The 27,727-nt window shown below is 41.0% G+C and overlaps 1 protein-coding gene across 1 annotated transcript in view; it reads left to right on the top strand.

Moving 5' to 3' along the window:
* The window catches only part of LOC139643364 (ras-related protein Rab-8B), a 26,715-nt gene extending 5,567 nt beyond the window's left edge, over positions 1-21,148 (top strand). The window contains exons 2-8 of the mRNA XM_071518500.1: positions 11,451-11,511; positions 12,369-12,429; positions 15,734-15,811; positions 17,442-17,531; positions 19,732-19,797; positions 19,904-19,954; positions 20,727-21,148. Coding sequence (XP_071374601.1) covers positions 11,451-11,511; positions 12,369-12,429; positions 15,734-15,811; positions 17,442-17,531; positions 19,732-19,797; positions 19,904-19,954; positions 20,727-20,819 — 500 coding nt within the window. The 3' untranslated portion in view covers positions 20,820-21,148. The remainder of the gene's footprint in view (positions 1-11,450; positions 11,512-12,368; positions 12,430-15,733; positions 15,812-17,441; positions 17,532-19,731; positions 19,798-19,903; positions 19,955-20,726) is intronic.
* Positions 21,149-27,727: the final 6,579 nt, after the last annotated feature.

The following is a 27,727-nucleotide window of genomic DNA, read 5'->3' as shown; positions in this document are numbered from 1 at the left end:
AATGATTTATGTCGTGGCCACGATTTACTGTAACGTGCACGAGATGCAATTCATTCCCTCGGTTTCCTCTTTACGCACAAATTGCCAAAACGTGCCTCTAAACAGTGACATGGTGCTCTGATATATAATCCATGAGCTCTTCACAGCTTATAAAGAGTCAGTCACATATTGGTGATCATGTTTAAATGTGGCCTGTCCTGGGTGTGTTGCAGCACCTGATTGTGTTTACATGGCCTGAAGGTTAAGTGGATAAATATGTTGCAATATTTGGGGGATTTGCCTATTCAGTGTAAACAGACAATGGATATTAACATACCAAATCCTTACTAGGCCTATCTGCAATACCTAAAAGGTTCCTTTTATCTCGTGCACACGAATGAACTAAAACCTGATGCACGTTACAGTAAATCGTGACTCTATATAACTTTTTTTCTCTCCCAGTGGTCGCTCCTGGACTCTGTAATAAACAGATCGTCTGTCACTGAACTCTGGATATTCGTCCCAAAGACAGAACAGAAGTCTGGTCTCAGCGGTTTAGACCGTCAGACGCTGAACAAAATGATTTTCTTTGTGTTAGAAATCAACAGAAAACTTTTCCTGACTGACTTGCAGTCGTTGCACTCAGGCTGAGGCTGTCTGTCTCCCTGCCTTCCGCCCAGTGCATGCTGGGATACGCTCCAGCCCCCCCCCCGTGACCCTGAATAGGAATAAGCGAGTATGGAATATGAATGAATGCTAAACCCTGGCCTCCCTGGTTATGAGTAGACCCCCCCCACACCCCCCCTTGCACCCCCACCTCCCAGTTTGGCTGCTGGGAACTGGATGGTGGCTGAATTTTAAATGAGCTACCCACAATCCTCCACTGCTCTGTCCGGACAGAGGCCGCACTGTCACCAGGCTGCTGGAGTCTCGTGAGCGTCAGCTGACCAGCTGTTGTGTGTGTGTGTTTGTCATGGTGTGTGTGTGTGTGTGTGTGTGTGTGTAATTGTGTGTGTTTGTGTAAGTGTTTTGGACATTCAGAAGGGGGAAGTGACAGAGGTTTTTCTCTGTTTGGGGGGGGCGGGGTGACCATGGCCACCAAATTGTATGTCAGTCATATGGAAATGCGTGTATGTGTGTGTGTGCGTGTGTGTGTGTGTGAGAGAGAGAGAGCACACACACACACATACACACACACTACCTCCTACCTGAGCACTAGAGCCCTTGTTATTAAAGGGTAATCAATTATTGTTCAAAGCGTTCTATCAGTTTGCCTTCTGATACGCACTGCAGCTTTGCAGACTGTGTGTGTGTGTGTGTGTGTGTGTGTGTGTGTGTGTGTGTGTGTGTGTGTGTGTGTGTGTGTGGTATGTGGTGTTTTCAGTGTGTGTAATGTGTTTTCCTGTTCACTTCAGTCTAACTGTCTCTGTGGCTGCTCGCTCACATCTCAACACACTGAAATGAAAACAGGTTGAAAGTTGGAGGAGGTGAAGACAGACCTGGGGCCGGATTCACCAACGTGTTCTGAAGACAGATCTTAAGAAATGACATAAGAGGAAATTTTAGGAAGTTCTTGAGAAGGCTCTTAAGTGCAATTCCTCAATATTTTATTAATTTTCCTACTTAAGAACTTCTCAAAATAGGCCCTGAATTAATTCTGGTTAATAAACTTTAGGCTTACTGCCATTGAGGCTAGGAGACAAGGCTAGGAGGCTAGGAGACAAGGCTAGGAGACAAGGCTAGGAGGCTAGGAGACAAGGCTAGGAGGCAACCCAAAGTGCTTCCATCTACAAAACAATTGTGGAAAAACCGATTTAGAGCAACTAGAGCAAAGATTTAAACATTGGTTGCTGTTGGTAACTGTAAAATTTGCAGCTTATTTCCAACAGACATGAGACAGAGGCCTACCTGGCCCTACACCAAATAAAGCTTTACAATAAATGTTCATCTTAATGTTAGGTGTAGGGGAACCTATGAAGACTTTGAACTATAACCTACTTGTCTAAAATGTGTTTAAATATATGATATTAGAGGCTTACCTTTTCACTGTAGGAGTTTTAAGACAGGTGAAGGGCCGTCTTAAAGTTAAGGAAAAAATCAAGAACAAATTTGACAACTTTCATTTCAAGAATACCATTTATTCCTAAGTTTTTTCTTAGGAAGAAACATAAGAAGAAAGTTTAGAAAATATATAAGAACTGTTTTTGAGACTAGCATTTTTTCCTACTTTTTTTCTTAAGACTAAAGTTAAGAAAAAAATGTCACTTGAGATTTTTTTCTTAAGAGGGGTTTGTGAATCCGGCCCCTGATAAAAACGACTCGTTTCTCAGTTCTAGTCGGTCTGTCTCGTCATGATGTCGCCATAACCGAAATTTCAATATGACTTCAATGCTGTCGTGTGTTTTCACTTCTATAAACATTCAGTACTTTCAACAAGAATCAGAATAGTTGAGAAGAAGAAGAAGAAGAAGAAGTGTCAGTCAGAGTGCAAAGTCCAAATAAACTGGTTGACAAACTGATCCCAGGAGACAGATATGGAACTGTTTGTGTTACAGAGCCACCAAACTGACATCAAACCTCCCGAGCCAAAGTTTCTACAAACTGTGGAAACAGAAGTAATTTAAAGCGTCTCACTGTAGTTCTGTGGAACTTGATTGGTTAACTTGATGGTTGTTGTTGCCGTGGCGCCACAGAGAGAGAGAGAGAGAGAGAGAGAGAGAGGCCACATCCACACTAATACGTTTTCGTTTTAAAATGAAAACGATCTCCGTCCACACGAGCGTTTCAGAAATAATCTCCGTCCATACTAACACGCCTGGAAACGCATCACATGACCGTTCACGTACACTGGGCATGTGCGTGCCGGTGTAAACAGGAAGCAGATTGTCTACTCTGCGGTTGGTTGCTTAGTTGCAGAAAATAACACATGAAAGTAACATGTTGTTTTCTTCCGGAAAAGGGTCACGTGATAGGGGCGTGACGAATCAGGGGAGGACACGTCGTGACTGACGAGATCCAATCAGGAAGTGAACGTGGGCGTCTGCCTCATCGTTTTCAAAAGTCTCCGTTTCCGCCCGTCCGTCCGGACTGAAACACAATCCCGGAGTTTTCCAACTAAAACGGAGTCAGCAGCGTTTCCAAAAGTCTCCGTTTTAGGGGTCAGAAAAAGCCGGAGTAGTGCGGACGCTAGGCGTGAACGGAGCGAAAGTTACGAGTTTTAAAACAAAAACGTATTAGTGTGGATGTGGCCAGAGAGAGAGAGAGAGAGAGAGAGACTAAACCTGGATGAATATGAATTTGTGAATCTGTGCAGGACAAAAATGAGTTGAGTTTCTGAGCTGTAGTAAGTCTGCCTGTGTGTTGGAGGATGGAGGGAGGAGGAGGAGGAGGAGGAGGAGGAGGAGGAGGAGGAGGAGAGGTCACTGACCTGCTCTGCTGCACGTTTCCGTAGCGACCAGCAGCCTGGTTTCACTTCCTGGTGTGAGAGAAAGAGAGGAGTGAGAGGGCACAGCAAGAAAGAGCAAATAAGATTAAAAAGAGAGAGGGATGGATGGTGAGAGACAAAGAGAGAGAGGAAGTGAGGGAAGGAAGAGGAGAGACTCCTGGAAAAGGAAAGACAAAGGGGAAAGGCATTTTTCTAAGTTGATAAACTTTATTAATCCTCCGGTCGAGGCGGTGCTGGGTCAGTCCGGGTTAAGAGTCTTACTGAGGGATTCTTCCTCAGATACTTCCACCTGGGATCCAACCTCGGAAATTACTGCAGTAAAAGATTTAAAATGTCCTCAGAGTGAAAAGTTCCTGAGTTCCTCTTTAGAACAGAGAACATTGTCAGCTGTGATCTTTTCCATGTGATTCTACAAGCAGAGAGGACAGAGGTCACACTAGATTCTTTTCACTGGAAACTAGGGCTGAACGATTGTGAAAAAATATCTAATTTTGATTATTTTGACTGATATTGCAATTGCGATATGATTTGCGATATTCGAGGGAATGATAATTTTTACATCATTATTCTCATTTTCATTGAAAAACGTATTAAAATGATTATGGTGTGATTTTTGCAGGGATCTGTACCAAACAAAGATGTTTTCTTAAGTCTGTAGAATATGATGTGTAGGCCAGGACATCTCTGCAGCACCACAATATTTACTTTAAAATGTTATTTTGACACATATTTCACCTTTAACAAATATTGCGCCTCCTGCGATTTGGAAATTGCAGTAGGCCATATTGCGATTTCGATAAATTTTGATTAATTGTTCAGACCTACTGGAAACATTAGAAATGACAAAATAAAGTGCAGAAACAGTAAAGTCAGATTCCTCTTCTCACTGTAAATGGATCCACAGTTTGTCTTGTTGTTTGCATTGAGCCAGTTTCTGTTGCTGATGGAGAGACAGAATCTGTTCTGTGATGCAGTGGTTCTCAACGTGGGGTCCGGGGACCACCAGGAGTCCTTGAGGGAGTTCCAGGGGGTCCCAGGCAAATTGTTGAATCATTAAACTTCACCATTATGTAACTTCTGATCATAGTTTCTCTGTTATCGCTCTACCTGCAACACATACAGTCATGGAGTTCTGGACAAAATCATATCTGACAATAAAAATATTCTCAGGTTTGGGTCCAAGAGACAAAATCTCATCAAATGTGCTCTGTGTCCTTAATGTGGACTAGATTAGGGTCCTTGATATGAAAAAGGTTGAGAATCACTGCTGTGATGGATGGGATTTAAAATGTAGTGAAGTACCATACTTCAGTAAAAATGGACTTAAGTAAAAGTAAAATTACTGACTTTAAAAAATACTCAAAAAAGTACAAGTACACAAAAAAGCAAGTGAGTTACAGTGACAGCAGTAAATTCAGTGTTGGGTTGGAGCGAGCCGCCGCTCAGAGCGCAGCAGGAAGAGACGGAGGAAACCGAAAGCTAGCAGCCGTATCCGCAGGTTCTTGAAAACTGATTTTCTTTCTGCAGAGGCAGGAAGGAAAGTTGGTCACATTTGTTTGTTAAAAATATCTTTCAGTTCCTGTTCACCAGGCAGAAGGAAACACCCAGTCCTGCTGGTTAGCTAGCATTAGCATGCGGCGCTAGAAGATAAGCAGACCCGGGTCAGATGGAATTTGTGCAAATATTTCTCGGGTGTTTGTTTTAAACTCCTTGGAGTACGGGGTGGGTGGGGTTTCACATGCAGGACTGAAGAACTGGATTAAAACAAACACCTGGGAGTTATTTGCACATTTTAATTTGAGCCAGGCTGAAAACAGTCCGTTCCTTCCTCTCATAATATTAACATCCTTTAAAACTGACAGTGAACGCCTCGTCTCTCTGGTTCCCCACCAGTGTCCTGACAGTCCAGTCTGACCAGTAGGAACCATCTGAACCACATAAAACCTGTTGGTTTGCTTCCTGGTTGGATCCATGTGCTAAAGTTTGTTTCTGTTCACTCAGCTCCTGTCTGTGGACTGCAGACTCTCATTTCCACTTTGTTGTTAATGTTGTTGAATGCATCTCAGCTTGTTTTGATGATCGGAACCTAAAAGCGTCTCGGCTGCGTTTAGACCTGGATTTGATGCATTTTTTGTGCTGCAGTATCTGATTCCAGTCGAATCACTCGGTACATGTCAGTGCCATGTGGAAAGAAAAAGTTTACCTGAAGAGCCGGGACAAGAACAGGGATTCAGCCTGATCTCTCGGGGAACCGCGTCGTGAAGAGCAGGTTCTGACGGAGAACGCCGGCCTCCTGCGAGCGTTTTGAAAGATGCGGTGATGTCATCACTTCCTGTCGGCGCGCTCTGCTCTCCACCAGCGGCATCATCAAAGCCCAGCAGGACGCCTCATTACACTTTAATGCAGACAGAGAGCGGACTGACCTGACAGCTGACATGTTAACACAGCGGGGAAAGGTCTTCCAAACATACAAATAAAAATGAACAATGGAAGTTCCTTGAATGCAAAAATTGAAAATGAAACTTTATTAATGCTACTTATACCATGGTCTGGGTGAATACTCGATTCTGATTGGCTGCAGGGTGTCCATTAATTCCTGATAATGGACACCTACTAAGTAGTTTCAGTGAAACTGTCTGTTCACCGTTCTAAATTAATGCACTGGCTACGTAGCATCAGCCTGTATCTAAAATGAGTAACCATAGCAACAGGGACGCAGTCAAAGCCTCCATTTACAATTTATTGCCTATCATTTGTTCTTGAAAATCTTGATATTGATTTGGGGACAATGCCATGGCTGGATAGCTAGCTAGTCTTGTTAAACATACTGTTTGTTATTGACTCTGAATGTTGCTAGCATAACGTTAGCTTTCTGGCTCCTAGCTGAGCCAAAGGGTTCTATGAGCTGAGCGGACTAGAAATATCTCCTGCTGCCAAGTCCTATCTAAGGTTCGTCCTATTTACTGGAGCAGTGAACAACGTTTCCGTTGCATAAGAACCTTATGGGACGGTAATGATTGTTCCAGGTATTAGTCAAACCCTCAGGTGTTACCAGGGAAACTGAGTTATGACTTGTGAAAAACTTTAGATTTTGATTACAAAACGCATGAAAATATAAATGAATGGTCTTCATTTTTTTTTTCTTTGGCAAGTGACCATGGTACTCCGCTGCGCATCGGACGGTTCTGGCCTCCCCGTCGTCCATTAATACCTGATAATGGACACCTCGTTGGGCATCATCCCTTATATATAAGTGAACAAATGAACAAAAGTGCATTAGTAAGCGAGGGACGGACATGAACAGTCTAGCTGCGTAACGCCTTTCAAACTCAAAGCTCTTCATCAGGCGGCGTCTTGTTTCATGATGCAACACAGCAGCCTGCTTATGGGTTTTTTTTACATCTCATCTGGCTTTCAAACAGAACCAGCTGATTTCCTCAACTGAATTCCCACTGCTGAAGTAATTTCTGGTAAATATCATGGAGTTTTTAGAAGTGCATTCCAGAGAGGGAAAGTCAGGGAAGTAGATGGATTCTCTAGGGAAGTCGGGGAAATATCACTTAAATACAGCAGAGTGTATTTTATTTACAACTTGTGTCACACGTTGTTTTCTCAGCCCAACTGGAGCAGAAATGCTTTTTCTCGACTGTTCGAAAAACATTAAACGAATTCGTCATGGAAAATCATGGAAAAAAGTCATGGAATTTTGCGTCAGGGTCACAGTGTCACAGTTTTGACTGGTCTGATGCCATCAAATCAATGCCAACACCAAACATCAATATAGTGCTGACAGCCAGGTATCGTCTTTTGCTACCCAGCATGCCTTGTTTCCAGGCCCAGATAGCGAGCTGCCGAGCGGAGCGGCCCGTCGTCTCCGGTTTCCCGCCGTAACGTCAGCGCTCAGCCGGCTGCTCTGGATCTGGATCTGGATCTGGGTTACTGCTCCTCTCTCTCTTCTCTTCTCTTCTCTTCTCTTCTCTCTCTTCTCTCTCCTGCAGATTACCGCACACAAAGAGCCGCACCGACTCTCTGAATAATTCCTTAGACGGCTCTGGGATGCAGGCTGCTTTGTTCAGCTCTGTCTGTCAATTACAATTCAATTCAGTTGGCTTTGTGATGAATATTACATAGACTGCCTTGAGAAAATCTCTCTGTCCCTCTCTCTCTCTCTCTCTCTCTTTAATAATGATAACAATACGTTAATAAAACTGACAACAAAATGCTAAAAGAATGGCAGAAACAGAAATGCATTTAAATCTGATAGTATATTCTCTCTCTCTGTTCTTCTCTCATCACTTGTGTTTGAGTTGATGCTTTCTGTGTGTTAGGTTCTGCGTTACTTCATTCAGCTGAGACTAAACTCTGGCTCCATTCAGTAGTTTGTAGTTTGTTTTTCTTCTTGGTGGATAACCGGCCAATCGTAGACGAGGTGACGTCACCTCCAGATGTTTCCAGCAGCTCCAGTGGAGTTTGATATGAGAAAATGTTTCAGGATGTAAAACATCAGCGGTAAACGTCAGGTTTTTACGGAAGCCGAGAACGGCCGTGCTTGCAATTATTTTTTTAATGCCGTTATCTCGAGATCACAAGTTAATTATTTCATTATCTCGAGATAACAAAGCTCGTTTTCTCGAGATAACAGGTTAATTGGCTAATAAAGGCAGATTTCTCAAGATAACAAGATAATTTACTAGAGAAAACAACTTTTGTTTTCTAGAGATCACGGGATAATTATGGAGAACTCAAAAATGAGAGTCTGGTTCATTTGATCACACCTGATTTCAGCCTTCAAGATCACTGTCATGACTGTCAGGAGGATTCATAACTGCTAGTGTTGGACTGATCTGAATGTTATCTCTAACAGAAAGACACAATGCAAGTTCTCCCTGTATCAGACCTTGACTGAAGTACAGTCTGATGCGTTGATCAATAATGGATACTCATTGATCTGACATTTTCAGCTTAAATCAGTTGCTACAGTTGTCAAGACGCCATCAATGCCTGCTGGCATGGCTCCTGATCTCTCATAAACATTATAAGTAATAAAAGAAAACGACATTTTGTTTTCTCTTGATAACGGGTTGATTATCTCGTTATCTCGAGATAACAAAGCTCGTTTTCTCGAGATCACGAGTTAATTAGAGATAACGGCATTAAAAAAAATAATTGCAAGCACGGCCGTTCTTGGCTTCCGTAGGTTTTGGTGTCAGTCCCTCAGAATTGTGGTATAGTCAACAGGCATTCTGGGAAATGTAGGAAAACACTAACTGCAGTAGAGGAAGACGAAGCGGGTTGAGGGAAAGTGGGTTCACCAAAACAGTAAATGACACTTCATGACTAAACAACTGCTGGAATCTATTGAACATCACAGCTTTGCTTTCAGTGTGGAGGTGTGGAAGGTGAGACAGCACAACAGGTTTCAGTATTAACAAAAACTTTCATTACCCATATTTTCCCCGACCGGTCCTGGGATTCAAACCTGTGTCTTTAGGCATCACAAGCCGACTGCTGTAACCTGCAGACTCTCACCTCTTGTGTTTAAGTTAAATTAAGTTTATTTGTGTTGCCCTTAATCCAAGTTCCAGCCTCAAAGGACTTCGCAACGCCACATTATGAAACAACAGATGAAAACACGGGACGTTAACGCTGTAAAGATCCTTTTAAAATGTGTGAAATATTCCAAACCATCTGATTTAAGAGAACTTTTGAAGAATCACATGAGGTTTTTAATTCTGATTTACCAGGTTTTTTTATTTTTATTTTAACAAATCAGAGGGTTTAAGTCTTAAACGGAACCAGCTGATTTCCTCAACAGCGTTCCCACTGGTCAAGACATTTCTGGAATATCTTTTTGAGAGGGAAGAACAGGAAGGGAACGACATTAGGAAGGAGTTAGTTTATGAGACAGATAATAGTTAGATTATGCATTAAGCACCACACTAACCATAGAGCGCTCCTTTCTCTGTGTGTGTGAAGCTCAGACTGATGCTGGGAAACACTGTGGAGTACAAAGATGTTGAGTTTTCCCTCTAAAACAGTCACTGAATTTTTTGCCAAGTTTTTTTTTTTCTTTTTGAGAGGGAGAAGAAACCAAGACTGACAGAGTGAGAGAGAGAGAGAGAGAGAGAGAGAGAGAGAGAGAGAGAAGGAGTGAGCAGTCGATCGAGAGAGTGGACAAGTGAGGAAGTGAGTGAGAGAGGAAGTAAGGAAACCACTTGGCAGCAGGATGACTCGGGGTTCAAACCTCCACCATGCTGAAGTGTCCCTGAGCAAGACACTGGATCCACACTGGCTCCAGACCCTGACCTCTGACCTCCCTGTGGGGGGGTGGGGGGTGGGGGGTGGGGGGTCTGTCCCTACAGGCAGATATAGAGGAGAGCGTTAGTACTAGTGACTGAGGGAGGGAGGGAGGGAGGGAGTGTGTCAGTGTTTATGTGGGTGTGTGTTGCATATACGTTATGTTCAGTGTTTATCAAGGCCTGGCCAGCTCTGGTGTGTAACTGATCTGTGTGTGTGTGTGTGTGTGTGTGTGTGTGTGTGTGTGTGTGTGTGTGTGTGTGTGTGTGTGTGTGTGTGTTATATGAGCCTTCTCTTGGCCTCGCTGCAGCATGGAAACCGTCAGCATGACTTCAGAGTTCTGTAGTTAAACCTCATACAGCTTCAGCCAAGCATGAAGTTCACTTTAATCTGTTTATCCTCTATCTCCTCTGCATTCACACTAGCAGAACCAACAATCATAATCCCAATTGTGCCCTTGTTTACAGAATTCAAATAATCAATAATTTACTTTGTTGCTCAATTACAACCTGAAGACAAACTGTCCAGAATCTGTTCTTGTTTGTCTTCTGGTTTCAAACCAAAGAGTCTCCAGACGAGACGATGATCCACTTTAGGGATCTGTTCTGTCCCACAGACTCTCTGTCAGGTTTCTCTGCTGCTTCTCCAGCTCAACTTTGGTTTTGGTCACATGATGCATGTTGGGCATTCAAAAGGTTGTGATTGGTCAGCTGTAATAAGCGCTTGATGCACATCAGGAAATATAGCAAACACTTCAATATCACCGGATTACATGATTATTAATCATGTAAACATAAAATTGCGATATACAATTATCTATAATTATCTTATCTTATCTTATCTTATCTTATCTTATCTTAAACAGCTGAAAAGATTCAAACAGTTCTTCTTTGGAATGGAGCCAAAGTGTAGCAGCAGTTTAGCAGTAAAAATGAGACTCATATCTGTCCCTCTGACTCAGTCATCACTTGCTTGAGTTTCAAACTTGTTTTCATCAATATCTTTCTGTTTCTGCTGTCAGATAACTGTTCAACCATAAAGTGACTTGATTCAGGGTCACAACAGGAAGTAAGGTGCAGAGTTTTGACATCAAATGAGAATGACGTCAAAATGAGAACTGACAAGCTAACGAACCCCCAACTTTTTGTGGGTCCAATTTTGAAAATGCTTTCCGTTACATGAAACTCTCCAAAAACAGATTATATAACATATTAAAGAAATATGATTATGTCACATGTGACCGGCGTTCGTTAACCGTTCAGTTACCATTTTAACAGTTTATGACAAATGTGTTTAATGTTAATGCTTTTGATTCTCAAAAATAACAACGTGACTGACAATAATAGATTCATAACTTTATTTGTATAAGAAATATATTTGTATAACAAAGTTTACAAAGCACTTCACAATCAAGATAAACAAAAGACAAAAAACAAGGACAGCGGCAAAAAACAGCATAGGATTAGTATTCCCACCTCATTAGGATGGAGGGGGGATACAAACCCTTGTTGGACAAAGATGTCATATTTATTTATTGTGGGAATACAGGAGAGGTTGTGACAGCTTCAGTAGGAGGACACAGGCCATGTGAATTTTAACAGTCTATCCATCCATCCATCCATCCAGACCCCGACACTGTGAGAAAATGACTGACATGCCGACTGACAGCCGGTCAGCTTGGTTTAAATGTGTTTTCTAACGTCAGTCCTGTCTGTCTCCTCTGTTTCAGGAATTGACTTCAAAATCAGGACGATAGAGCTGGATGGCAAGAAAATCAAGCTTCAGATATGGTGAGTCTGGGCGAACGAGTAAGAGAGAGACAGAGTGAGAGTGTGAGCGAGTGCATTTCTGTCTATCTAGCTGTATGTTGGAGAAGGAATGCATTTGCTCTTTGTTGTTAATGAGGCCAAATGGATCTCTGGCGCCTGCGGAGGTTTGGCCATTAAGCTCTTCACTGTGCATTTAAACCTGTTTTGTTTTTTTATGTGTTTTAGCTCTGAACACAATCTGAACAAGCAGAATACATGTTAATATCAGGTGGAAACGGGTCAGTGTGTATGGAAAGGGATTCGTGCCAGCAGAGATTGTATTTGAATTGCATACATGCAATTTGCATTTTGTCAAGCTGATTTTGAACCATTTAATTATAATTCTTTTAATAAATCAATTCAAAAATTGAATTTTGTAAGGCACAATTTGAAATTTAATGCAATGGCTTGAAATTGAATGTAATTATTATAGAATTGAACCTGTAACTCCATAAACTATAATTTCAAATTCAGTTTTCCCAATTCAGATTGAGCTCTCTGATTCCTGTATTGAATTTTTGCTTGTTTTTGCTAACTTTCCCAAGACCCCGGATGTGTGTCTCAGTGTGCTCAATCTGAATTGAAAAAACTGAATTCAGAAAACTGAATTTGAAATTATAGTTAAAAGTTAAATTCAATAATAATCGTATTCAATTTCAAGCTGGTGCTCTCGTTGTTTGAACTCAACAGTTCAATATGAGCATGGCAAATCAAATTTTATGTAGTTATCCAATCTCTGCTGGCACTGCTCTCTCTCCATATGAGTCCTGTGGTGACATGTGAGTCCTGATGGTACTGATGGTGACTCAGGTCTGGTCCTGTCTGTCTCTTCCCTGCAGGGACACAGCGGGCCAGGAGAGGTTCAGGACCATCACAACAGCCTATTACAGAGGGGCCATGGTAAGACCCTCCCCCTTCCTTTCAGTCATTAGACAATGTGTCAATCAAACAGTCAGTAGGAAGAGATGCATGATAATTGGATCACATTGCTTAACCAGAAAAGGGGTTCTGAAAGACACACACAATGTGTGTCCACTAATCTGTCCTATGAAGTGGACAAAGGCAGAAAAAACAACAGAAGAGCAGGGAGATCAACAGAAAGTTTGTCCAAGGAAGGAAAGTTAGGGAGAACTGTGTGCTCTCTCTCTCATCTCAGAAGGTCTGACCAGAGGCAACTAGGAGGCTTATCTAACCTCTGTCCAGCTGTTCTCTATTGCCTATAACGAGGTAGCCTCCACACCAACAAGGTAACCTCCACACCAAAGAGGTAACCTCCCACAGAAATGGGGTAGCTTCCACACCTGTGAGCACAGCCAGCGACACTTGCACCCTTAACACCTCCCTCCTTTAGGGCAATAAATATATTTTACGTCTTCAACTCAAAATCCCTCTATAGGCTGCCCTGGGCACCGCATGACTCAATAAAGCTTGGCTGTCAGATTACACTACATCACATTAAATACGACAGCTGCCTTTAACTAAACACAACCATATATTTACATAAGTGTAAGCAAAACATTATTTGATTATTTGCCCAACTGCGAAAGACAGTAGCCACCAAGTTGTCCCTACCAGGCATGTGTCGAACCTCCAGGGAAACTGCAGAGTAAAACTCCAGTGAAGGAGTCTTTGACTTGTAGAGCTATTCCTTTGCAGGAAGACAAGAGAATAACGGTCTGTGTTCACAATGAGAGGGCTAGAGGCAACACATAAACCTCATAAACTGCGACACATCAAGGCGAGCGTCTCCTTCTCGATGGTGAAGTAGCGAGTCTGACAGAGATAACTTCTCCGACATCGTCTGTGTACAAAGCACATATGGAAGTGGGGAATGTTGTGCGCAAGTGTGAACGTTTTCGAAAGAAACAACGGCTGTAGTGAAGCTTTGCACCAAATGATGGTGTAAATATAGGTAATTTCCGCTCACTGTGCAATCGTTTGGCTTCAGAAGACTTGGATTATGCTGCACGAGCTGTATGTAATTTTATGGTCATTTTTTGCCCTTTTTGGAACTCTAAAGAACCGGTCCCCACTGATTTCAGTTATTTTGGAGAAAGCTGCTACAGAGTTGTGCTGGCAGCCTCCCTGTGCATTATGTGGACTTCACCTGTGTTTCAGCTGGCATGAGGATGAGTAGATAGTGAACTATTCCTTTAACCCAGGCCGGAAAACTCTGAGGATTTGTCCTGCCATTCTACCATCATGAGCCAACCTCAATATCTGATGTTGGAGGTTCATAGGAAAAGCAATTTCAGATACTCTAAACCTGTCATCTTTCTCTGGCACAGGAAGACCACTTCCTCATCAAAACACCATCCCCATCACAGTAACCTGTAGCAACTGCATCACACTCTGGACGTACCTCAGCATACAGAGGGGACAGTGAAGAATCTCTCCTTTGCTCAGCGATCAGTTGCTCCCTAGACTGATTTATGGTTCTGCGTCAGAGTGCTGCTATAGCTACAGTACACCAACACAAGCACTTCTGCGTTGGTGATTCTGCGCCTAGACCACTGAAACACTAGATGGCAGTGTGGTGCTTTGTTAGCACGGAAGTAACAACAACAGAAGTAGTAGTGTTTACTTTCTCTGAAACTCATGTTCTGGGTTATTTCTCATGAATTCTGGTAATCTTTATAATTTTGGATGAGGTGTCCTACAAATGAACATATATGCAAACATCCTCATCTAGTCTCTCCTCGACCTCAATGTGCTTCACATTAAAAGACAAAAATAGTGACAGATAAGGATAAGGAACAGATAATGAAATACAATACACATATATAAAATACACTCCACATAAATAAAATGCCCTTTCAGCCACACATACAACACACACACACATACTGTACATAAAATACAGTATATTACTCCTGTCTGAGCTGAGCGCTGGGCTTGGCGCTGTGTCATTCTCCTTGGATCTAGTGTTATTGTGGTCCAGGCCAGTGTGTATTGTGTCAGGCTCTGGGCTCTGGGCTCTGGGCTCTGGGCGGTCCCGCCCCGCCCCGCTCCGCTCGCCCCCGGCCTGCCTGCTCCTCCTCCTCCTCAGCCTCACCATGTGTCGCCTCACCATGCTCTCACTGTTCTTCAACTCTTATTCCAGTCAGGTTACGCAAATACTACACGGAAATGTACCGTAAAACTCGCTTTTGTTTGATTGATTTTTAAATTTAGTTGAAGTATGTGTACATGGGGTGTACTAAAGCTAAAGTGAGATAGTCCAAGATAACTTTTAACATCTGTTTCAGGGTGGGAGTTTTCAGCTTTTCCTCTGTTTTTTTTTTCCTGATCACACATTGATTACATTCACTGGGTGCTGGGACTCACTGTTGGCTGCTTGTAATGTTAGCAAGGAATTGGAACTTATTCTACTCTTGACAGTGGTGGAAGAAGTACTGAGATATTTTACTTAAGTAAAAGTATCAATACAACAATGTAAAGATATTCCATTACAAGTAAAAGTCCTGCATTCAAAATCTTACTTAAGTAAAAGTACGTAAGTATTGGCAGCAAAATGTACTTAGAGTATCAAAGTAAACGTACTCATTATGCAAACTGTCCCCATTTAGAGAGTTATATTTTTCATACATTATTGGAATATTAATACTGATTTATTGACATACATGTACATGTAAGCAGCATTTTAAAGTTGTCAGCGTGAAGCTAATCTTAACAATTTAGCTATACTTTTGGGTAGTCTAATCTATAACAATGCTATTTTATAGTTATTTTATAAAGATGATCAAATGTTTTAAATATAAAATATTGATCTGAAAAGTAACTAGTAACGATAGCTGTGAAATAAATGTAATGGAGCAAAAAGTACAATATTTCCCTCTAAAATGTAGTGGAGTATAAGTACAGAGTATTACAAAATGGAAATACTCAAGTAAAGTACCTCAAAATTGTACTTAAATACAGTACTTGAGTAAATGTACTCAGTTAACTTTCCACCACTGACAGTTGACCTCATTGTGAGTCTCTCTGGATAAGAGCGGGTGCTAAATGCCTAAATGTAAAATCTAATCTCAGTGTAAAATCGAAATGTAAATGTAAGTCTCTGTCAGTGTGTGAGCTAACAGACAGCTGCCTGCCTTTCTGAGCGGGGGTCAGGAGGTGAATGCCAGTAGGCCGGGCGCTTCCTGCTAATGTCAAGCTGCATGTCACTTCCTCTGGAATCACTTCCTGTCTTTTTGTGTTCCAGGGCATCATGCTGGTGTATGACATCACCAACGAGAAGTCCTTCGACAATATCAAGAACTGGATACGCAACATCGAGGAGGTAGGCAGAGGTTTCACAACACAACACAACACAACACAACACAACACAACACAACACAACACAACACAACACAACACAACACAACACAACAAGATACTTTATTCCAAAGCTCCTGATATTACCATACTGCTCAGTGGGAATCGAACCCCCAACCTGCTCTTTGCTCTCCACATACACTGAGCAGTCATATACGTACATTCCTGTTAGACTAGTGGTTGCATAAGTAGTCATAACTTCTGATACAAATTCCATGTTAGAGTGCTGCCATCTTGTGGCAGGTGTGTGTTTTGCATGGGTTTTGCAAAAATACACACAGCCTGAAAGTTGTTTTTCTTCAAAACACCAGATGATAGAGCATGTTGATTGCCTGTTATAAGATATTTTTACAGAAGCTTATTTGTTTTTCCCTTAAAAGTAAGGAGTTGGTTTGATTTTGTGTGAGCTGTAATCAATTTTTCTTTTTTCTTTTTTTTTTTTATTTGTCAGTTTTCTTTTTTTTTTATTGTGTGAACAGAAAATGACAAAAAAGTATTTCAGTTCACCACAAAGCAAACAGCGCATATAGATTAGAAAAGAAAAAAAACATTAAAAAAAAAATTAAAAACTAAAATATTGCCAAAGACACAATTGATTGGATATGAAATGACAAAATTATTATTTTTTGAACATATTATGCCTGTCTGCCAATGTGACTAATCCCTCTACGTGTCTTTGGGGACTAAAGTGGTTCTGATTCTTATACAGGAGTTTCATGTTGTGGACAAATGTTAAACCCTAAAACGTTTGTAGCATGCTGACACAAACATGAATCATATTACTTTTCTTAGAAATACCAAATGGTCGTGTTGGATGTATGTATTTATGTATTTTATAGGATATATAAGTAAGTAAGATTTTATTTATATAGCACCTTTTTAAAACAAAGTTACAAAGTGCTTCACAGGAAACAGAAATACAAAAATACAATACAGAAAAATAAGCAACATACATATACAGCAATATACAAAAAGATAAATTACAGCCCGTTTACAGGGAAGGCAAGTCGGTAAAAATAGTTTTTAAGAAGTATTTTGAAGCCGTTTACAGATTCAGCTGATCTAACAGAGGGGGAGGGGGGGGGCAGTTCCAGAGGGACGGGGCCTTTACGGCAAAAGTGCATTCACCCTTGGATTTGCGGAGCGAGTGGGGTATAAATAAGAGACCTTGGTCGGATGATCTGAATGGCCCAGAGGTGGAATACGGATGCATATGCATAGTATATTGTATATATAAGAATGCTGTGTCATTTTCCTAAAGGAGAAAGAGCCGTCTTGATTTTACGTCATCTGAAATAATTCATTACATTTTACATTTTAGCCATTTATCTGACTCTCTTATCCAGAGCAACTTCCGATGGTTGAACAGTAGAATAAGCTTCAGTTCCTACATCACCAACGTTACAGGCAACCAGTAGTAAAGGGGTCAGAGGTCAGAGGTCACAGCACCCTGACAGTAGGTGGATAGAGTAGATTCCTGTAACCCTAGACTGATCATGATCATGGAATGATTCAACAGAAAAGTTCTAGCAAAAGACACAAGAGCTACATGAACAGTATCAGCATTCCCTTTTCCTGTCTTTGTGTTTTCCCAGCATGCATCCTCGGACGTGGAGAGAATGATCCTGGGCAACAAGTGTGACATGAACGACAAGCGCCAAGTGTCCAAGGAGAGAGGAGAAAAGGTCTGTGGCTTTCTGTCTGCCGCCTGTTCCTGTCCGTGTTGTATGGAACATACGTGACACTAGGGCTGGGCGATATGGACCAAAAATCATATCTCGGTATTTTTAGGCTGAATGGCGATACACGATATATATCTCGGTATTTTCTACGAAGTGGGCTAAATGTTCAGTTGTAAGTCAAAGCCACATGTGAGATGTCACAAGCACTTTCATTAAAACTGTGATCAAAATAAAATGCAAAGACAGGGTTTCCTTCCCTGTTTTAGAACAGTCTGGTAAGTTCAGAAAATTACATCACTTTATTGTAATGCAGCCTTTAAAACTAGGAAAAGACACTTATGCCATATCACGATATTACGATATCCAAAATCTAAGATGATATCTAGTCTCATATCACGATATCGATATAATATTGATATATCGCCCAGCCCTACGTGACACGGCACGGGGCTTGGTTCAAGCTGGACACACACCTTCCCACGTGTCTTTTTATTCCTGTTTCCCGTGACGACCGCATGCCTGAAAACTCCAGGACTTTAGTGTCGCTGTAGGAAAGTTTTGTCTCCACGTCCCGACAAGAAAGGAAACACCGCAGTCGGCCAGTGGCTCCGGTTCCTCTTCGTTCAGCCAATCCTGGACAGACGCGCTGCTGCTTTTGGACACAGTTACGTTGTTTGGATCGTCGTGTGTGGGCAGAAATATGTGTCACTAGAAACTGAAATTGAATTATTTGAATTTGAATTGCTCAACTTGAATAATTGCATTAAAAAACTGAATTTGAATCACATAATCTGAATTTGTATTGTTTAACTTGAATAATTGCATTGAAAAATTGCATCAAGTTCTTGCAATTCAATTTCAGTTTACTGAGACACGTCCTGGTCGTTGAGGAAGAGCAATCGAGTGCAGATTCACAGAACTCCTTTTCGGCCAATCAGCACCTACTGTATGTTTTTGAACATTTCCTTCACTCTCATTGATCCATGGACATGATACACGTTGAAGAACTGGGCCAAAAATGTGAAAAGGAGTTCTGTGAATCTGCACTCCATTGCTCTTCCTCAACGACCAGGATGTGTGTCTCAGTAAACTGAAATGGAATTGCAAGAACTGAATTTGAATTGTGAGAACTGAATACAGTTTCAGAGCAAATTAATTCAATTTCATAATATTACATTCAGTTTCAAGTTTATTGGAATTCAGTTTCAAACTAATAAATTCAATTTCAAATTATGCTATTCAGATTCAGTTTTTCAATGCAATTATTCAAGTTAAACAATACAAATTCAAATATAAATAATTCAATTTCAGTTTCTAGTGACACATATTACTGCCCATATTCGTGTCCTTTTTCTTAAGGCATTTGGTGCAGTTCAGTTACATTAGTGCATTCATATTTTTTGTGAACCCAGTCTGGCACAGAAGCTCTGGGTCACCTGTGGTTTTTTAGTTGAGAAGTTCCAACACTTTGAATATTATATGAATTGTCAGCAGTGGAGGCAGCAGCGTTGTGGCTGGTAGATCACCGCTGGAAACCCCAGATAAGAAAATCTGTGTGGGGAAAATGAAGGAGTAACCTATCAACTACCTTCAAGATGCTCTTGAGCAAGGCACTTAAACTGATAAAATGATAACCATTGGTATTGTTCCAATAACAAAAACTGGATAATATTTATGAAATATTTTAACTTGAAACGGGTCAAATTTGACCCAAACACAATAGGAGGGTTAATGTGTGTTAACAGAATATTGAACTGGGGAACTTAGGACCCTGGGAACATAGGACCCTGGGAACTTAGGCCCTGGGAACATAGATACGCTCCCGTACTGGGCAGATCACAGGGGGAAAATTATTACCAGTCAAATATTAATAAATTTGATCTCTGCCTGGGAAGTTAGTTCCTCCGCCAACCAGCGTCCTTTCTGCTTTAAGAGGCATTTTGGCTGATAAAACAGTGACAGTGGCTGTTCCAGTCTTTAGCCAGGTGATGGAGTCGGTTTCCTGTCCTGTGAGTTCATTCTGAATCACAGCAGTGTTGAAAAAGAAGCTGCATGCTCAGTAAAACTCTTTCCTGGACAAATGAAGGTTTAAAACTGTCCAATGTCTTTGCAGTTCAGCCAGATTGCGTATTACATAAACAATAAGGCACATAATGTAACAAGGTAAATGAGTATAATCACAGTTTATTTTTTCTTTGTGCAGCTGGCAATAGATTATGGGATTAAGTTCTTGGAAACCAGCGCCAAGTCCAGCATCAATGTGGAAGAGGTGAGTGAGTCTCCATGAGTCTTCATGATGATCCCAGTCTGTTCCTGCTTTTTCATGGATTTTCAGTGTTTGATGTTCATCTGATACCTTTTGTGTTGTCGCACAGGGCTTTTTCACACTCGGACGAGACATCATGACGAGACTCAACAGAAAAATGGTGAGTTTCTACATGAGAAATGAAACATGAACCACCCAGTGACTGGGTGTCATTCTCTCTGTCGTCCAGGGCAGCCGAGCCTCCTCGTTTCCTCGTGGAAACTGGAGGCCGACAAAGTCCAAAGTACGTTTCCACATATGAAAGTTATTCAGCCGCTCAGTGAGAAGACCTCAGAGGCAACACTTTTCCACCAATGTTGGCTGCGTTCTCGGACCATATTTCCCTCTCTGGGACCATAAGAGCTGACGAATATGATTTGTGCGTAACGCATAAATCTGCACATAAAACAGCTGCTGTTCGCCTGTTGTGAGTTCACTGCTCAAAATGTGAAAAAACAAGAACAAAAGGAGAGTTTGTCTTGTAAACAGCAACATGTTTCTTGATTACAATATTGTGCAGGAAAAACAAATCCAATCTGGTACCTGACCACAGAACTCACAACACCTGATCTGAGATCCGATCTGACAGTTCTGATTGCTGAAGTCAGATTGAACAGTTTATTTTATTTTATCTAGAATATTTTATGGGACATAAAGTAATGTATGACTTTAATCGCCCTCTATCAGCGACCAGTAGGAATTACAACAACAACAGCTCTCTGGCTCAGTGTACGGTGGCCTGTAATGGACATAATATTTTGTCACAAAGAAGAGTTGTCTTGGCACCTCTCTTGAATATAAAAATCCTATAGTTATTACACCTTTAATGTGTTGTTTCTTTGTCATATGAAGCGTGTGACTCAGGTGTTCTTGGTGTTTTGTGTTCGCTGCAGAACGACAACAACCCGGCAGGCGGCGGCGGACCGGTGAAAATCACAGAGAGCCGCTCCAAGAAGAGCAGCTTCTTCCGGTGTTCGCTGCTGTAGGCGGAGCCTCTGTGGGCGGAGCCTCTGTACGGACCGCTGCCGACTCCTCTTCCTCCTCCTCCTCCTCCTCCTCCTCCTCCTCCTCGTCTCCTCCCGCCCGCCTGGCTGCCGCAGAGTGAACCTCCCCCGGCCGGGAAGGACCGGCGCTCTGCGGGGAGCGGACGGCCGCTCCGAACGCCGGAGGAACGAGTCTGACAACTCCCGCTTCAACAGAAAAATAAATATACAGAGAACCGGAAAAAAAAAGGAATGAAAAGAAGGAATGAACCCCAAACGCCGTCTTGTTTCATCCCCCCCCCCCCAACCCCCCAACTCCCCCACCCACCCACCCTCCTGTGCCCCTCCAGATCAGCTGACTGGCAGTGGACTGTCCAGTTTGTTTGCTAAAACCCTTAAGGAAAGTCTTTATGTGCTTTTTCATTCAGCTAAAACTGCCTCTTTTACTTAACTTTTTGACTTTTTGCACACTTTTTCTCTCTCTCTCTCCCTCTCTTTCTTGTTTGTTTTTTTTCACTGCCGTCATTTCAGCAAAAAGAAAATGACCCCGGCAGATGCAACGTACTAATTAATATTGTAACTCTGCTTGTTGAAAAGAAGATGCGTGATAAAGACTGTGATGCCGCGGCGGAGCGTGGCAGAAGAGACTGAACCATCTGACAAAAACCAAGAGGGGAAAAAACGTCACGTTGGTTTTATTTTCTACCAAAGCCGATCGAACCACTTGTTGAGGTGAAGTATATCTGTCAATAACTGTCTTTCGTGTTTTTGCGTGTTCGTGTATTTTCTATAAACTTTCTATAATCATTTACATTTTGCAATAGCACTGGAGACTTAGAAATGAAAATTCAACTGAAGAGTTTCATTCCAAAATGAGAGTATCTACTATTTGAAAACAGTGAAACTTGATTAAATGATTGCTGGCAGGAAGAAAAAACACATTTTGGAATATTATTAAAGTAGCCCTTCCAAAAAATGAACACTTGGAACAAATCCTTAATCCTTAACAAAAGGTAAGAATTAAAAATATCTGTCATATTGGAGTGAAACCCTTCAGTGAGTGAATGTGTGGCTTTTACACATCAACCTGCGTCAGTTTGATCCTGGTGGAAAAACCCAGAAACACAATCAGTCTGTTACAGTGGTTCTCAACCTGGGGATGCAAAAACTAACTTTCCAATATACAAATTTACTATTGTGTTTTTAATATTTGTGATAAAAGCCTTTTCCTTGTGAAATAATGAATATTTGTGGTGTCAAGCCTAATCGAGTAAAATGAAAAGAATCATAATTTGGTGTCAAAGCATGTTTACATCCGCAGCAGGGGGTTGTGGGCCGGCATCACATTTTTGTTGTTTTTTTAGGATTAGTTATGATCCATAAAGGTTGAGAGCCGCTGCTGACAGAGCAGGGTGGAGGAGGCTGATGCTCTTTCCTCCACTGAACTCACGACCTCTTCAGATTTTGGACCGGTTTGTGTTTCTGCGGTCGTTATTTCAAATCTTTGTCAGAATGCATGTAGGAATATATGAAGTTTCATTTTAATTTGACCTCCATGTTAGAAAATGAGAAGCATTTTCTTGCTCATCACATTTTCATTGCACTGTATTTGGCTGCTGTCAGGAGACAAACCTCGTATCTCCTCATGTTTTATCCTAATGGGTCAGATTACATGTGAGTTTAAAGGTTCCATATTATTCAGTTTTCATGGTTTAGTTTTCAACTCCCCACTGTCTCAGGATCAGAATAATGTTCCTCATGATGTTCTGCAGATAAAGTAGTTTAGTTCAAAGTTGAATTGAATTGAGTTAAACTGAACGAATGTGAAGACCAAGGCTCACAATCCTGGCTCTTGATTGGCCGACAGTAGCAGCTCCAAATGGCCTGATTGCCCAGATTTCAGTCATTCTTTAGTGAGCGAGCCAATCAGGAGCGAGTCCAGCTGTGATGCGTTTCCTGGAGTTAGACTGAAACTGACTGGGAAAAAAGGATGGGGTTTTGAAAATGTAATAACTTTAAATTTAACCCTAACCAACAAAATCCAATTTAACAATGTCTTCATTTAACATCTTTGATCAATATATCAATTGTATATCAATAGAGGAAAGTTTGACTTCCTGTAATATGGGAGCTTTAATGACGGCTCACCAAACTCAACCAGCACCCACTGTGTAATTTCAAAAATGTATAATCATCAACCAGAAAATAAAATGACTAATCTTAATTCCTAAGAAATAATTTGTTGGAGATGCTAGGTTTTCAGTCCGACAGCAGCTGTTTGAACAGGAGCTATAAAACACTGTAGAGCTGATGTTTTTGAAAACGTGCAATACTAAAAGACAAGTCCAAGTCTTCCTGACCGCAGGCCGCTCAACCAGAGACTCACAGGAGCTGAGACCACCGGCAGCCCACATCCTCTTAACAGCTGTGAGTTTGGGAGCTGAGTGATGTTTTCTAACCGGCGTTAAGTGTCTTCTTAAAAGCAGAATGTTGTTTTTGTGTTTGACTCCAAGACTTTATTGCATTCCATTCACTGAAAAGGCCTTGCCTCGGCTCCAGGAGTCAGCAGTACTTCCTGAAACAAACGACCTTTGGTAGCAGATACGCTCTTAAAAATGATGTGTCACTTTCAGCACAGCAAGGGCACAGTGCAACTTCACACCAACATGCTCACGATGCAAATCTCAGAGATATCACAGGAATAACTTTGTGGGAGTTTGTCCCATTGGTCTCTTTACCCAATATCTGAGGATCCTCTGTGTGTCTGGAGCGCATGCTAACGCTTTAGCACAGTGTGTTAAGTAATCTTAGATGACTAGCATTATCCTAAGAGTGAGAAAATGAGAAGTTGTAGCAGCTCTAAGGTTTTTTTTAATGAACATCTAAACCTGCCAGGCTTGTTTATTGAATTGGTAAAATATACAAAAAGAATGAACTATTTGGAAATACTTTAAATGGCTGAAGATCTCTCTTCCCGCGAGACTTCAAGCATAACTTGTTTTGTTCACACAGTGAACAACGTTAGCTAGACAGCTAAAGTTTTTGTGCTGTTGATTTGTAATGAACTGCATTAATGATGAAGATTAAGATTTTGTTTTCAGAAGTTATGAATCTACAGGCCAGAAAATAAAAACCAGTACCAACTTTAAATTACTAAAAGGTTTATCTTCATAGTTTGGATAATGCTATTTACCTACGATTACTGAACATACTGTATGCTAAAGTGTTAGCATGCTCAGCAGACAGAGCGAGAAGAGACTCAGAGAGGATTTTGGTGTTAATCCTCTCGTCACATATTGGGTAAGGAGCCAAACTCCCAAAGAGTTTATCACAGTTATACTAAACTACATATATGATGTATGATCCGACACAATCAGAATCAACATGACTAAAAAAAAAAAAAATCCCCATCTGTTTCATTTCCGAGATACTAGACATTAAATATGAGCTTTACTGGGCTAGTGATGCTACAGTTGGTGTGTGTTGGTCAGAACATACATCTGTGTTACTTTTCAACAAAACCCGTGATAACAGAGTGTGTCAGTGTGTCACTGGCATGTTGAAAAGTGACTGTAGGTGTGTGTGTGTGTGTGCAGACTGATGTGCTGAAGACGACTCGTCCTTGTTAAGAGCGGACTCATGAAGTGCTTAATGAAGCGGCAGCAGACAAACAACCTCTGTTGTTTCTTTTTGTGTGTTAATGCAGACTTTGGTATAGTTAAGTATGGTATTCTATTTTTGTATTTTATCCTAGAAAATATCAGACTGGCGTATTACTCTGCTCGTGAAACCATAGGAAAACCACTCGATGCATGCTTGTTTGCTCTTCAATGGCAAAGATATGTTGATTACTAATTTTTGTTGTCATTTCATAGAGGAATTCTATACAGCCGCTGTGTGTGAATTCTCGTTCTTCTGTTACTCTTCCTTTTTTTAGTGTTAAACGATTGTGCATTGTTTACAAACCCACTGCAGCAGTATTAGTCCCTCCTCCAGCTGCACTTTATGTCCTCTGTGTGTGTGTGTGTGTGTGTGTGTGTGTGTGTGTGTGTGCGCTGTATGTGCGTATGTGCTTTCTGATAAAAGGTGCTTTTAACAAATACATATTACACGCAAAGTATCAATCAGTTGTCAATCAGAGTTTAAATGAAGGAAAACTTCTCATTAGTTTCAGATTGTAGGACTGAGAACTGTGAGTCTAAATGGCAGCGGGCATTTTCCAGAGATTTTGCTAAAGTAATGATCGTTGAAAGAGATCAGTCGTTTTTAAAAAGCCATCCAGTATTGTATTTAGGGTTCCTACACAGGTCTGGAAAGTCTGGAAATATATGGAAAAATATTGTTGTATTGTCATGATATACAAAAAAGTGCACCTTAGACCTCTGTCATCTTACATATTCTGAAACTCTGTGAAGAATAATGTTCATCTGTAGTGTGATATGGTTTGTAGAGCTGTTGAAGACGGCTGTGTGTGTAAATCATACTCAAAATCTTCAAATCAAATCAAGAAATTCAGTGTGGTGAAGAAGTCTTGATTTTTTTTTTATTGAATCTGTGTAGGAACCCTGTGTTATTCCACAGCATTCCACTGCTCAATACATAAAACTGAAATCATTACATAAATGTAAAAAAAAAATAGGAAATACATTTAGCGAACTCTGTATCTTCTTTGAAGGCACAATTGAAAAAACTCAGTTTTATAAGTTTGCATTTAACTGATAACTTGTTACGGCTTTCATTATACTTATAGTATTGTTAATTTGTTTCTTGGGAGTCCAATACGGTTTCTGAATTTTGCTGAGTCAGCTTTAACAGGCTCTGGGTGTTAGTGGAGCCGGCAGTGCAAAACTTCCCCTCATTATAGCCGATGGGATGTTGATATGTTTGTCTTGTTCCTTTTATTTTACAGCACTTTGTAACTTTAAGAGAAGTGCTATGCAAATATAGTTATCATTAGTTATTATTATTGTAAGCTGACTCCTAAATGTTCTATCTGCCCTTTCATCAGATGTTTGGTATATATCTGGTACTGTCTACTGGTAGATCCACAAAAAAATATATATTTTGTTTTATCTCATTCAGAATTTAACAGACATCAGAAGGCCAGTCTTAACAAGCAGTTTCAACTCATTAAGTCAGACAATCTGTCTTTGAGAAAGTGAAAAAATATGTTTGAAGAAAATTCCCTTGGTTGCTTTTATTGCTTTTTAGATTACAAGAAATCAAACTTGCTAAGATGGCTGTTTTTTGCAGTGTGGACCCTCCTATGAGGTATAACTAGTCATGTTTGGTCTTAACTTCTTTGTATGCAATTATGAATCAGAAATGTTCAGCTTGTCTCGTCAAAGAATGACACGATTGCCTGAGTTACATTTTGTTGGTGTGTTTGATAGACCTGTTCTTTCATGCAGTGATGATCATAACGTCATCAGTTACCACCAGGACCATCAAGTCGCATGTCGTGTGTAGGACAATGCATACACTTGTTAATTAAAGAATATTTTCTATGTCTTTGTAACAATGAAAGCACTCCATTGCTTTGACATTCCTCTCAGATCTGTACCATACCATCAGCTTTCATATCGTCTTCCATTTTCTGCTCAGTCTACTCTGTGTCGTATTGAGCATTATTGCAGTGTCAACTGATTGTAAAATGATTAAATAACTTGGTTTTTTCTATCCACTGTGACTCTTGACTCATGAAGACTTCTTATGGGTCTTTTCTATTTCTTACCTGTTGTACTTGCGTCACAAATCTCCCAACATCCACAGCTGACGCCATCATGGAGGAACATTGGAGAATTGTCTGTTAAAGTCTCAGGCCTTGTCCACACAAATCCGGGTAAATTTGAAAACGGTGTTTTCTTGTCATTTGCGTTTCCGTCTACACTAGCTTTTCCAGGCCATTTTCTAAAAGTTTCCCGTCCACACTGAAAAGATAGGAAAATCGTGAAATGTACCCTATTGGGTATGCCACTGTTTACAGAAGTGTTGTTAAGCTACTGCAGCATAGAGAGAGTCTTAAGTGCCAACAAGATGTCCAAATCACGACAAAAGCAAGCAAGACGTCTTCATATGGGCAGACCATGAAGTTGAGCTGCTTTTGAAAGTAACTGAACGACTACAAGACTGCCAAAGTCATGGAAAATATAGACTGTCGCCTGAGTGAGATCACATGACAATCCCACGTCAGCATTTTGGAAAAGCCTCGTTTTCCCCGTCCACACAGCAACATGGGCATTTTCAGATTTATCCACTTTGGAGAGCGTTTTCAGAAAGCTCCGTTTTCGGTGGTCGAAAACGCTGTGTGGATGGAAGGCCAAAACAGAGAAATAAAGATGTATTTTCAAATTTACCCAGATTAGTGTGGACAATTAAGGCCTAAATCTCTGACAACCAGGCTAGAAATTTGAGAGCTAGCTAGTTAGCAAAGACGCTAGCTGCTACAAGATACATTACCCAGTGTGCTAATCATGTGTGTTAACAACAAGACAGTGATGGTTAGCTGACCAGATACTATGGTTAGCTAGCTAACAAGCTAATCCAAACATTAAATCAATCAGATGGATCAGTGATGAAATGATCAGTTCCCGGTCAAAAACAGCACAGAAATGAACCGTGTCTATTCGATTCTGTTGAGATGGACGTTTAGAAACACAATCAGCTCTTCACAAAACGAGGACGTCCAATATGGCTTCCACAGACAGGATTATGTCACATGAAAGCCCTATTCTTTGTGATAGTCTGTTGATCCTTGAGGGGAAATGAATCTTCTCACCTACCCCTCTCAACAGGATGGTCAGAGGTCAGACACAGGTCACTGAAAAAGGCCTAGATGCAGTCTCTGTTTGTTCCTAAATCTCAACCTTCTTTACTGGCAGACGTTCTACTATAGTTTGTTCCTGACAAAC

The sequence above is a fragment of the Centroberyx affinis genome, unplaced genomic scaffold (assembly GCF_046629955.1).
Source record: "Centroberyx affinis isolate AG114_WGS23_722 - 3 ecotype Tasmania unplaced genomic scaffold, CSIRO-AGI_Caff_v1 ptg000584l_1, whole genome shotgun sequence".
Classification (NCBI taxonomy): domain Eukaryota; kingdom Metazoa; phylum Chordata; class Actinopteri; order Beryciformes; family Berycidae; genus Centroberyx; species Centroberyx affinis.
Note: the sequence above shows the minus strand (reverse complement) of the source record. Positions and strands in the feature narration are given on the sequence as shown.